Source organism: Rhopalosiphum padi, chromosome 4 (genome assembly GCF_020882245.1).
Source record: "Rhopalosiphum padi isolate XX-2018 chromosome 4, ASM2088224v1, whole genome shotgun sequence".
NCBI classification, from domain to species: domain Eukaryota; kingdom Metazoa; phylum Arthropoda; class Insecta; order Hemiptera; family Aphididae; genus Rhopalosiphum; species Rhopalosiphum padi.
The window spans coordinates 48,972,397-48,986,729 of NC_083600.1; the positions used below are offsets into that span (position 1 = coordinate 48,972,397).

Sequence of the window (14,333 nt, forward strand, 5' to 3'; positions counted from 1 at the left end):
AACAATAATAATAATAATAATAATAATTATGCGTATACACTCGAATAAGACTTTACCGCGGCGGGCGCGTTATTAACGGGTGACAACGGGAAATGTGTTCCGTCCGTATACGCCACACGTGTAATAATTAACCGGCCGGCAGCTCGCAGTTCGGAGCCGTCTTGATACGATTCCAACGGGCTTACCTTTAACGCGTTTTTGATCGACGCCGCAACCGTAACTAATGAAGACGTCTGATGAATGAACAGAAACTAGAACGCATCGCGCGATATTCTTTTTTCGTTTCTTCGTGTTATTATTATATATAGGTATCTATCTACGTTTATATTATTTATACATGATTTTTTTTTTTTTTTTTGTCAGTCTACTCCGACGTAGTCGTGGCATTTCGTTGTGGACGCGCGTATAGCACATAGCGTAATAATATAAGTAATATATTAGGTGTATAATACCAGTATAGTATAACATATTATATACTACAACGCTCACGGTAATGTTTCAAAAACGGTCTACAGTGTAAATACGCGTATTTTTATACCACATATATTATACAAAATCATAGACAACTGATGTGCTGTCTTATCATATTATAACGTAATATTATATCATGTTCGTTTTCGGATTCTGATGATTTTAATATTATGCGGCTGTTTGACAGAAAACCGAACCTTCCAGCGAAGTTAAAATATTGAATTTTATAAAAAGGCAGTCATTAATAGTCGTATACTGTGCAATTATAATTTATATTTTTTTGTAAAAAAAAGCTTACAAATTATGTATCTTAAAATGTCCCGATACGAAAGTATTTGTGAGTGTGCCAAACAATTTGTATAGGTAATCGTATAGAAATAGTGAAATCAACAAGTATTAGAACACAATCTTAATAAAAGGTTATTTCGGTACATTCGCAATGCAATCAGGCCCATCATTATAATCGAACAGTTTTTCTGCCTTTAAATGTGTCCATGTGACATATACTAAAGATAATGCGTATCGTCTATAATTCGTAGGTGTGGTTGCAAAAAACGTGTTTTTATATTGTTTAAAAAATTAATTTAATGGTAAACTGTGTTATATATATATATATATATATATATATATGTGTATTTTATTATATAGCTATTATTCTGCTCGAAAGAAACAAACTTATAAACATTTAATAATAACTATCCCATAACAAAATATATATAGTTGATATAAGTGATTGACCGTTTTGTATTTTCAAATATCAATTAAAATGTTACGAATATCGTTGTTTTCATAAACATAAAACATTTGACTAACTAAACCGTGCAATTAACTGTTATTTATATGTTTCTCATGTTTATGTTGTTTAGCTTACAATGTAGCGACGAACATTCCATTTCATCAACCTAATTTAACATAAAATTATATATTGTGTGTAAAATATTCTAATAATATAGTTGTAACTTATACATGCATTTTTTAAACAAATCCATTTTTAGATACTGAATTATTATAAATTTAATGTTTTTACGTCATTATTATCTCCCTATAGTTTACAGAAACAGAGCTGCACACCTCATCAGAAGTCTTGTCGGCTGTCAAACAGCAGCAGTGGCGACGACGGCCAGCAAAGTATATTATGTAATATACTATTTCCCGCAGCCAAGCCGCGCTGTGACAGAACGTTTTCACGAAATCGTTTCCGCGGGATTGGTAGGTACATAAGTTTATTTTGTTTTTCGTATTTATACGATTCGTTTACCTTAACATACGTCTGGCTGTCGTGAGACCGTATGTGTAAATTATAACAACATAGACGAAAAAAAAAAAATTAAAAAAATAACAAACGTCAGTACGTCACACGCTGCAGGTTTACGTTGAAAAAATATTATCAACGTGTCCGCGCTACACCGTGTGTATAAAGATACCCATAAATCTCTGTCGGGTTTCTCGTAGAGTGTGTGTATACTTTATTTATCATCGTTGTATTATGGAATTTAGAAAAAAAAACCAATAATAGGTAATTATTATTTAAATATTAAAACGATTGTTTGAAATCTTGTTTTAGAGGTATTCTCGATATAGGAGTATCTAAACCGGACAGCGGAAGGCAGAAAACAGAATCGTTAAAATATCTCAATAATTAGATTGTACGATTAGTTTATAATAATTAAAGATTTTACAAAAAAAAAAAATCACTTGCCAACCTCTGGTGTATGCATTAATTGAAATTTAACATTATATTATATATTATTAAACATAAATAGTATTTGTAGATAGTATATTAATCGTTCGGATTATGTACAGAATATAATATTTTATATACACTGCAATATCTATCGATCGCTAATTACGTCACGGCAGCGTATGTTATTAATTATTTTGATATGTCACAACAGAAATCTGTGTGATATAAATTAGTTTATGACATTCACGTCGAAATTCGATTGTAATATACTGTGGTTATAATTATAAATGTGGTGCGTTTATAAAAAAAAAAAATAATAATTCGTTCACGGGAACCACTCAATAACGACTAAGAAATTTATAACATGTATAGCTCAGAGATAACAATTATATTATAAAGATACCTAAAATGTACCTACCAATAATGTGAAATCTAAGTGTTTAAACCAAAAAAAAAACATATTTTTTCTTTTATTAGTCATCACCAACCGTGTACCTATTGACAAAACATGCGGCGAGCAATAATTATTATTTGTTGCCGACAAAAGAATTTTGATGTTTGAGTGTTATGTACTACACGACTTATTATCTAGAGATAAAGAGCCGTGAGAAATCTATAATAATATTGAATCCACTTGTTGTATATTGCATTAATTAATCACTAATATTAAAATATTATAATAGAAGTTCTATGAAATCTATTACTTAGAATATTGAGAAAAAAAATGTTGTACATTGTACAATTTACATATTATAATATAATACCTATACATTTTCGTATACTTAAATACTGTTATAATTATCGAATGAATGAGTAGGTACAAATTGATTTAATTACTCGAATTTAATTAATATCAAAAAAACAAAATAAAATAATAATAATAGTAAAAAAAAAAGATATAAGAAGGACGAGACGATATTAATATGCCACGAAAAAATATTTCGTCTATAAGGAAATTTATTTTTTAAAACGATCTGTCATCGGGTTTGGGGGTACTCATCGATCGTTTAATATTATAATATATTATAATATGTATACGCTACTAACCTCTCTGTTTGTTGGTCTGCTCGTTGTTGGACTGGGTGGCGTTGGACTGATTTTGTTGTTGTTGCTGCTGATGGAGGTGTTGGAACGACGGCGGCTGGTGGCCGTTGAACAGCGACGATGGTGGCATTGGTGGCGGTGGTGGTAGTCCGGCGGCGGCCGGTGACCGAGGTGTCTGGTGCAACGCGACCGCGGACGTCTTGCATTCCGATTGCAATTGCAATTGTTGCTGATGTTGCGGTGGACTGCACGATTGCATCCGCAGCCTGGGGTGGTCGACACTGACGCCGGCCGCGGCGGCAGCTGCAGCGGCGGCCGCGTGATGGTGATTGTCCATGATGGCGGCGGCGAGATGCCGGAACCGATCTTCGGCGGCCAGCACGTTGGCGTAGTGGTGATGGTGATGGGACGAAGGCGGCTGTTGCTGCTGCTGCTGCTGTTGCTGCTGTTGTTGCGGCGACGCCTGCGATGGAGCGCCCCCGCCCATCATCGAGTGTGGGTGGCCACCGTGCACTTGCTGGTGATGACTGTGGTGATGATGGTGCAGGTGACCGGGCGGTGGAGGCGGCATGTCCGAGTACATGAGCGACTTGTTCCGCCGGCCCTCGCGCCGGTTGCCCGCTATCGCCATGTTCAGCTCGTCCAATGTACTGAACTGGTTCATTCGTGACTCGTACGCGTACAAATATTTTACGTATCTGCACATACAATATTAAAATATTATTTCAATATCAACACTTAGCATACGCTGTGTTATAATAACGAGCAAGCACAGATAGTATAAAGTTGAAAATTATCTGAAAATACCTATTTTCAATCAAAATAAGTCAGCAAGTATTATTTGGAACTCTAAAAATAATTATACAGAACAATAACATTTTTTATGTTCATATATTTTTTTAGTAAAGTTAAAAATTCATCTACACAATATGTTAGGTAAATGTAGTGCGTATCGCTGAGAGATGGATATAATGAGAGGCTGAGATGTTCAAGCAACTATTTAAAAGCAATAATAATAATAATATGCTAGTATTTTCAGAAAAAACCAAGAAAATCTTTATAACCATTCGATTAATATAAAATGTAATACCCATGTCCTATATTATAATATTATAATACAAAATAATGCCTATATTTTATATTTAATAACTCGTATAATAATATTATATGACTTAAAAACTTAAGGAAATTAAAAATAAAAATGTATTTCTTAAAAAATATTTAGAAAGTATAGCGATAGTTTAAAATTATATAATACTATAATTATTTTATAAATTCGGGTAGTATTTATATTTTACCCGCTTATACAGTTATACGTATTACACTAATTATTGTTTTGTACCTATGCATTAATTTTTTTTTTTTTTTGTTCGCATTAAAATACGCGTTAAAATAAATGGTAAATACTTAAATAATATTATGTAATATGTACATGTTGTACTTACTGTGTGCGTAACGTGAACGCGGCACTTGTTATAGAAGGAGGTAGTCCCAAGCCTCTGATGATCTCCTGCCACAATTTCTTGGTGATGACCGCAACGATACCTCCTCTCTGGACAACCAACTTGTACAGGGTGTACAGATCCAACACGCGCTTGGCCATGATGGGTAAACGACTAATTGGAGTTCCTAAGAAATATATATAATAATATAATACATGTATGCAGTATACGCGTTTTTATGACATATGGTTTGTTCGTAAAAATATGATTTTCGATTTAAAATTCTATACTTTTGTACATTATGTACATCGTACACGACAATACTACGTAAACATAATATATTATGTGTATATTTATAACAAGCCTGACAAGGTATCTACGTATAATAATATTATATGATTTTGTGGCTTAGTGTGTAGATGTAGTTACATCAAAATATAGCTATAGCTAGCGAACCATAGGTATATATTATAATATGTATTATTAAAAATGAACAGCCAATAGTGACCTATTATTGGATAGAAATCATATTCTATTTTTCGAACCGGGGTCGTGTTATATTATGGATATGATCGGATTGAGATAATCCGATAATACTTAACGTATCACCATACATAAACGCCGTGGGATGAAAAAAGTATCTGGGAAAAGCTGTAGCGATGGCGCCACGTTAGGTCGCGTAATCGTGTATAAATCCAACCTATCGATCGTCGTCGAAACGAATAAATGAATATATTACAAAGCGATTCTGTGTACTTGAATGTAATATCGTTATCTAAAAAAAAAAAAAAAAAACCTACTTAAATACAATAAACGAGTTTCACGCGTTTAGTTGTTCCCATTCGTTCAAAGAAAAATATAATAATATAATATAACAATAATAATGATCTGATTAAAAAACGTAACTTCAAAGCCGTCATATTATTTATACATGTATATATAGGTACCGGCGCGGTGGTACCTATTACATATACATTTAATTTAATACGAGTATTATAATGTAAAATTCTATACAATATGGCGTCGCGAATGTGCAGCCCAATAATAATGTAACGAAGTAGATAGAAATACATCCTACTGACGCCACATGCACGATGCGCGTATAATGATACATTTTATTGCGTATATAATATATAATGTCTGATGTGTAATACCCGTATTAGGTACCTGTACCTATAAGTTAATGCGAAAAAAAAAAAATACAGAAATCGGGCGGAGGATCTGAAATGGCGAAGCGGAGCCCCCTCGGGCCGTTTCCAGTCAGCCGCGCGGTTCTTTTTACGACTTATAATTACGGGCTATATTTATTATTATGTATATATAGTTAACCACCACGCGATGCGCGTACGGTAGGACTAGTGTATAATGTAATAAAAAATTAGACTCGTTCCATTAGAATTTATATTATTCGGTTACTCGTGATTCCGCCCTCTAACCACCGCCGCATATCATAGTACCCATAACAAAATGTCCATATATTATTATGTATATAATATGGTTTGTATTTATGTTGTACTGTATTATTATTATTATTATATATAAATATAAATATCGTAGTTGATGTGTAGTACACGAATGCACAAAAATAATTGTTAAAATCGTGAAAAATCCAATAGACCACACGGTAAAAGAATAAAAATAATAACGAAACGCGTATAAATACGAACAATAAAGAGGAAAAATACATAACGAATCAAGATAAGGATTACTGCAGTAGTCGTTTATAAAAAAGAAAAAAATCCTTTTTCTAAACGCACATAGTTTTGTTATTATTATTATGTCAGACATAAATTTAATACTATATAGGTGTGCGATAAAATAATACCTATAGGTAACTTTTACAAAACGATATTTTTTTTTACCCAACACGATATTATGACGAAAACTCACGACCTTGGTGTATTATAAAAAAAAAAACATTAATTGAATACGTATGTTAAACGTCGTATATTATATATTTATATACAAATACTTTTACGCGTGGTAGCACTGAGGCCGCATTGTAATAAGTATAACATAAAACATATTATATTATATATGTAACGTATAAATAAACGCCTAAAATTAGACCAGTTGATTAATGTAACATAATTATATTACGCACGTCTATAATTTAGTCCAAGTGCAAAACACGAAAACGAATGTCAATCAAATTTTTAACTACCGTGAAATACGCTTTTTACATATTATTTTAATATATTAATATTATGGTTCTTTTTATATGATATTATTATGCGAGTAAATTGATATATCATTTATACAAAATAATTTTATCCGTGATTAAAATACAACTTTGCTAAATTAACTCGAGTTATTTAGTCATAAATATAACCTTAGAAACGTGTAGTATATATTATAAAAATGAATATAATAATATAACGAATGGAAACCAAACAAACATCGTATAATATTAAATCATTGAGCCGGGTTCCCACGACTCGTGTATTTGTTGAAATTCGCTTGTGTGGTGCGGAAACAGTGTATACTTATTATAGGTCACTAATATTTGGTATTTATGTTTTTCGCCACCTTCCTGCGGATTATCGGTAATAAATTTACACGAGTCGTAGTGTATATTATATACTATATTTTATCCACGAAATTCACGATTGGTAGGAATGGTTTACTTAAATATTATGTATTCGTGTAATTTGACGATTGTCCGAGTACATTCATCAAGACGTACACTATATTATATAGTTGTGCAGGAATCGAGCTTTATCGTAATATTTAGATCAGACCGCGGACCAGTGCGTGTTTAGAAGCAAAAGCTCATTATTCGGCAAATCGGTGTGATCGTCCGATGACTTGAGCCCGTCGAGCGTCGGTCGGTTCGTCGCCGCGGTCGAACAGCTGCAGCGGAAACGACATCATCGTCGTCGATACGCGACGACGCGGGTGCAAAAGCGAACGGCGTGATTTTCCTGCGACGTGTGCGCCGCAAGACGTGACGGACGGACGTGAAAGACGATATTCCGTCACGCGATCGTCGATACGACGACGATAGGAACGTATATTTTATACGAAAAAAAAAAATAATAAAAAATTGCCATTGCAACCACCTATATAATAATAAAATGTAGTCTATATTATTATATAAATATGTGTTCCGTTCCGTATAGGAAAAGGCGTTTACGACGAAGGCTTGTCCGTATAATATTATTAATATTATGTACAACGATACACACACACACACACACACACACACACACACACACACACGACTTCTGGGAACCGTATAGCGTAGTCGTATTATAATAATATTATAACCGCGTTGTCGGCGTGTATAATAATATTGTATTTACGTACGTAAATAATACTGGACGGTGTTATTATAAAAAAATCGTACGTGATTGTTTCGAATGCCGAGCTCGGAGGGCTAGGCCGGGTCATTAAGCCAAGTATTGTGTTGTTTGTCGCGCACGCCACCGCCGCCGCCTCCCGCACCGCTGACCGCCACGGCAATAATAATATATGCCTGCACCCCCCCTTTCCGTCGTCGGCCGCGAACTATTATCGGGGAGGCGCGAGTCGTTTTTCAGTCCGTTTTAATATTTTATTATTAATACCACACACACACACACACACGCACACACACACACACACATCGCACAATAAAAACAACTCACTACATCGGTCTCTCACTATTATAGGACGTCATCCGACTTGCACAGAAAACACACACACACACACACACACACACACACACACACACGATCACACGCGTAATTATTACATAATATTATACATATACGTATATATGTGTGTGTGTGTACGAGTATACGAAGTACACCTTCACTATATAAACCCGTACATACACGTACCTAAATAGGTATATATATATATATTATTGTGTGTATATAATATATAATACGAGTGTGTGCGTTTTCAGTCTATCAATATTTACAATTGTTGGTGCTCTTTGACGTACCACCGCCCTTATATACCGTATGTGCCTTACGATCGTATATAGTACTATAATATGTATGTGATATAATAATATTATAATATGTACGTGTAAATATCGCCGCGTGTGTGGCGTGATTGATCTCGTGGCGCGGCGCCTTTGTGTACGGCGCGGCGAGGTGGTCCGCGCACGGTGGTGGCCAGGCGCGGGGTAGGAATAAGTCGAGTGTCCCGCGTAAAATCGTACACCTATATAATATTATACACCGCATACTAGGATTATTGTTATTACACTCGTTCGGTGTGCGGGGTGGTGAAGCCCTAGTGTGACCATAATTTTACCTGACCAAAAAGGGAACACTTTCTAAAAATAATTTAAGCATATTAAACCGATACCTATTGAATATTATAATCATTACTAAGCTCTAATATTGAGTACCACTTAATTACTAAGCTATAATTAATTTTATGCGTCTATATAATACGAATTTTTAGTAAAATAACATTTAAACAGTAGGTAGGAACTTTATACCAAACTTAATATCGCATTTCCGATATAATATTGTAGCAGTATCAGCTGCAGTACCTATTATTATTTTTTTTACATTTATCTATACATATTATTAAAAATATAAAAATGAAATGCTGTACGTTGGTGAGTGCATAGCTTAAAAAAGGATAGATCGATTGGACTTGTTTTTTTTTTTTTTTAATGTTCATAATGGTACAAATAACATTTTTACGGAAAGAAAAATCGAAAAAGTTGTCCAGAAAATTGAAAAATTCATGAAAAACTGAAAGTGCTTTTTCCAATGGAATTTTTCAATTTTTGTATGAACTCGCAACCATATGCGTGTATTTACTGACATTTGACATGTACGCTAAGTACTGATGATAACAATACTCTGAATCACTCTGAAAACCACGTTTACTGGGTCAGCTAGTATTAAGAATAACATTACACAATTTATTGTTATTAAGTTTTTACAATAAGTGCAAGTGATGTATGACGTAAAAACATGATTATTGACTTGTTGAACCCGTTGATGGAACTTGAAGCAGTGGAAAGTTGAATCGTTATTCAATTATAAAACTGTAATAGGTACTTGGTGTTTTAATTATTACATGATGATTGGCTTAAAAATAACATGATTTATACATCACTGTGCAGGTTGAGACTTTGGGTTTAAAGTTCGTTACACTTAAATATATGTATTCGGACTTCTTTTCAACCCCTTCTAAAACTCCAAGTGTTTGACTGTATACTTACTGTATACTCGTAAGCGTTTAATCAGGCAATCATTGCGTGAATGCGTGATGCATATGATTTATTATTACTTAATAATATTAGGCGTATAAAAATACGTATATAGTGATGAGCCATAATATGTTGATTTTATAAAGCAGCGTCCAATGAAACTCATTCGACTATTCCTCTTTTTTTATAATAAAAAAATAATTTGGAAATAATAACGTGTCAACGATATCATTTTATTCATTTTGACATTCATTTGACTTTGATATTCAAGAAAATTATCAGTTTTGTACTTTTATCGTTTATTATGAATCATTCAAATTATTATTATTAAAACATATTTTTTTCGTTGTTTGTTTTGAGACATATTCTCTTCATATTTTGATATTATTTTATTGCTATCATCTACGACCACTTGTGTTTGATATGCTGTTACTTACCTTATTAAACACAACAGTAGTTACTTAGTTTAAATTTAATTTAAAATATTGAAACTTTATATGATTATATAATTTTAATATATGAGACAATTTACAAATTTAGCGGAGTATAAGCTGCAAAGATTGTTCGATCTGCCCGATACATGACTTTAGGATTCACACGCAGAAAATGTTTCATCACAAAACGCATCCACGTGGTGAGATAATAATATTGTCCTTATGACATTATGCGAAGTCTACGTCACGGTATCGACGGTTCGTGTCTGTGTAAGCGCTCCGTCAATAATGTGTAGTTAAAATAAACCTCCCTCCACACGTATAGACGATAAACTTTGAATAATATTACTCACGGTTCCGGGATGTACGTTTTACACTCGACTCGCGTATACGGTTTATACCCGGAACCGGGTTCACACAATATGCAGGCAGACTAAAAACGTTCATTTACAACGATATAATAATTATTAATAATATTATAAAACTATGCGATATAATATTTACGATAAAATATAGGTTCGATTAAAATGCACGAACACAATCGATCGTTATTCGTTAGTGAGCACGTATCGCGCAGTATAAAATGCATTACCTAAACATATAAATACATCGGTCATAATATATGAAATATAATAATTTCATATTAACGACTGAAACGAGTCGCAGCAGACGGCTGTGTTTATATATTATAATATATACGCGGCTAGACTACGTGTCTATACAACAATTGAGACGTCATTAAAACGAAATCATACGTTATTTATCAAAAGGAATGTTAATGGGTTGCGGAAATTTTATAGACCAGCCCAGTCGCTTTTTTCTCTTCTCATCGCATACATATATATATATATACCATACAATATTATATACGCCAACCTCCACTGCACACTGCAGACTCGGCCACATATTATTATTTTCCAGGATAATTAAAAACCCTTATATGCGCGAATACGGCGTGGGCCGGAAACAACAGAGCCCCTTTGGCTAATGAGGGTATCAAAACATGTTCCCGTTGTATATATATATATATGTGTGTGTGTGTGTGTATATATCATATATTAAACTACACACGTACATAATATATTATGCGCTTATGCACGGTGGTGCGCGTCATGTGTATACAGAGCGGTCTAGGACGCCAAAATACGCTCAAAACCTTCGCGACAGTATTTCGGTGCCGCGTAAATCGATTCGACCCCGAGTTTAAGGTTCGACTTTAAATTAGGATTATTTTTTATTAAGCAGTGCCGTTCAACCCGTTGGCTTCCGTCAAAAGACATAGGTTCCCCGGTTTAGCATTAAATATATTCAAGAGAGTTGAACGGATTTTCACACCTCTACAAGTGCGTGAGTGCATCGAATGTACTTAAAACTATTATAATATTATCATAATCAGATCAGCTGAACGAAATCACCGCACTATATCGGACTACGTTCATAAAAACAATAAAGCGTGAATGTAACGAAAGTTTTGCTTCATGAGTAGGTATAAATATATAATTTTGGCATATTATTATGCTATTCTGTAGAGATATACTATATAGTATAATACTATTTTAGATATTTTTTTTACGAGGTCAATGCAGGAATAAGTTTATTATATGAAAGAAGCATATATAATGTCTCAAGAGCAAAGATGTATCGAAAAATTTGAAATATCGGGTTTCACAACATGAATCGCGGTCTTTGATAGGGCAGACATGATTACTTGAAATAACGAACTAATTGAGATATCGCAGATGCGTTCTACATAATATGCATGCCATCCGCGGCGCAGCGGAATACATACCTACCGCAGTAAATTATAAATTGTGATTATACGTTTTCGTTTCGTGAATTCTCAAAAGAAACCAATCGGACTACAAAATCGCTCTGTATATTATACACCACCAAAAGAGCACACACATGTCCGTGATTTTATATCGCCCGATGCTAGACAGAAGTTAATTATACATACATATATATATATATATATATATAGGATTAGGGTTCCCGAATATGTTTATAAATATATATATATATATATGTATATCGGTCTGCTGTCTGGGTGCGTATTTTGCACTTTAATATTATTCTACAAATGTACATATAAGCACACTCACACACACACAGTTTCACCGGGCGTACAATATATAATATGTATAATGTATATATAAAAATGTCCCAAAAATCTGTCGGCCATGTGTTTTTGCCGATGCAGCCACAGCGGTGCGTGTCATACGATACCGCGTGCCGCATCGGATTTTTATAATAATAATATATTATTTGCCCTCAGGGGTAGTCGTAAAATTCGACCGGCTATACCTAAATGTATAGTATGCCTTATATAATACACGCATTATATGTATATCACACCATATACGCCGCCCTATATATTAAACATGCGTCGTCATTGTCGTCATTTTTTCGTTTTTTCCCTGCAGTTTATTATGTGGGTTTAATATATAATACGGCAGTTTAAAGTTATTTTCCCTTCAAAAATACACAAGTATAATATTATATATGTATATGTAGGTATTACACACATACGCACCCGCTACTATGTTTTCGATCGTTACAACCAAGACGGTGACATCGAAGTCCGTCGTATACGTTACACTTGTATACATATTATATATATATATATAAGAATAAGACATATTATGAGAATTATAAAATATATAATATCGAGTTTGAGCAAGATTTATTATTATTATTATTATTATATACATGTCACTCATCTAAACGACCAGATGATATTAATGTATAATCTAAGTATTATAATATTGCACATGAATGCATTATAAGAGGTTTGCAATCGTGTTTTCTGGTTTTTCTTTGTGAGCTCTTATATTGGGAAAACGTGATGGTTTACTCTGTAGTTTATATGTATTTTTGTTAAGGTCGGTGATGATTTACGATACGTACGATTTTCCCATTTAGCAGCACGATTGTGTAATAAGAACGAAAGTCGAATAATATATACATTATCCGGATATAAAATGAAGAAAAAAATGTTATGTAAAAGTAAATGTTTATCAAATAATTGTAAATAAAAAACTGGGGAATATTCTAAAATTATAAATGTCACCAAAGCTCAAATGATATTTTGTTTTAATAAAATATAATTGCGTATTTTATTTTTAAATTTTGATTAAATAATACAATTATTCAATGTTTGTAATATAAATAAATTAATTTAATAGAATTCTAATAAATATTTTTTATTTGGGATTTAGTAGGTTTTATTTTTATCACTAGAATATAATGTTATATGATCTTTTGATTATTTGTAAATTATAACTATTTGAATTGATGGTGCATTGGTCGTATTGTACCAATAACATGTGATTATGCATAATCAATTTAAAGGTTTATAATAAAACGATTACTTAATCCACAGCGTGCCAGCTAATGTATAAATCGATTGATTAATATATGTATGTAAAATGTATGATATAAACTAAGTTACGTGTACATTACACAGTTTATAATATGAAAAAGGTTTAAATCACCCGATTTATGTGTGTAATACTTTTTTGCTTCTGTACCTTATTATACCCGTAACATATACTATACACTTAGATATATTTCGTCCCCGGACTTCGAATGTAAACTTATATTTAATATTATATTTTAATACAGTAGTCAGTAAGTGTTACAAAATACAGAAATATTATACGTGCATAACGTATATAGGTATATACTCTTATATTTGATCGTGTAATATACGTTCGAGTGCTCCAATGAGTATCTCTACAATGCGGTTCGGCGTTAACAATATTATTTTTTTTTATATTATATTATAAGTACGAGCGTTTCGGTTACCATGCAGTTAAACGATATTTTAATGGTTCGTCGTCGTCGGACGGACTAGTTTTTAGTATTTTTATCGTCCGCTATTAAACGCACAACACATAATAATAACAATATTACGAGTATAATAATATTATTTAGTAATGCCTCTGCTTCTATTATTATTATTATTATTATCATCATCAATAACACAACTATAAGCAACGATGTTATGTTATAGTTTTAGATTACTGAGAGGTGTCGTTTAAGTCTCCAGCCGCACGGGTATAATATACCGGCCGAGAGCCAGAGCGCGTCAT

The 14,333-nt window shown here is 33.1% G+C and overlaps 1 protein-coding gene across 1 annotated transcript in view; it reads right to left on the reverse strand.

The window, feature by feature from the left end:
- The window catches only part of LOC132929276 (AT-rich interactive domain-containing protein 3A-like), an 81,819-nt gene that overhangs the window by 16,716 nt on the left and 50,770 nt on the right, over positions 1-14,333 (reverse strand). Inside the window, exons 5-6 of the mRNA XM_060994519.1 lie at positions 4,645-4,828; positions 3,203-3,897 (exon numbers count right to left, since the gene is read on the reverse strand). Coding sequence (XP_060850502.1) covers positions 3,203-3,897; positions 4,645-4,828 — 879 coding nt within the window. The remainder of the gene's footprint in view (positions 1-3,202; positions 3,898-4,644; positions 4,829-14,333) is intronic.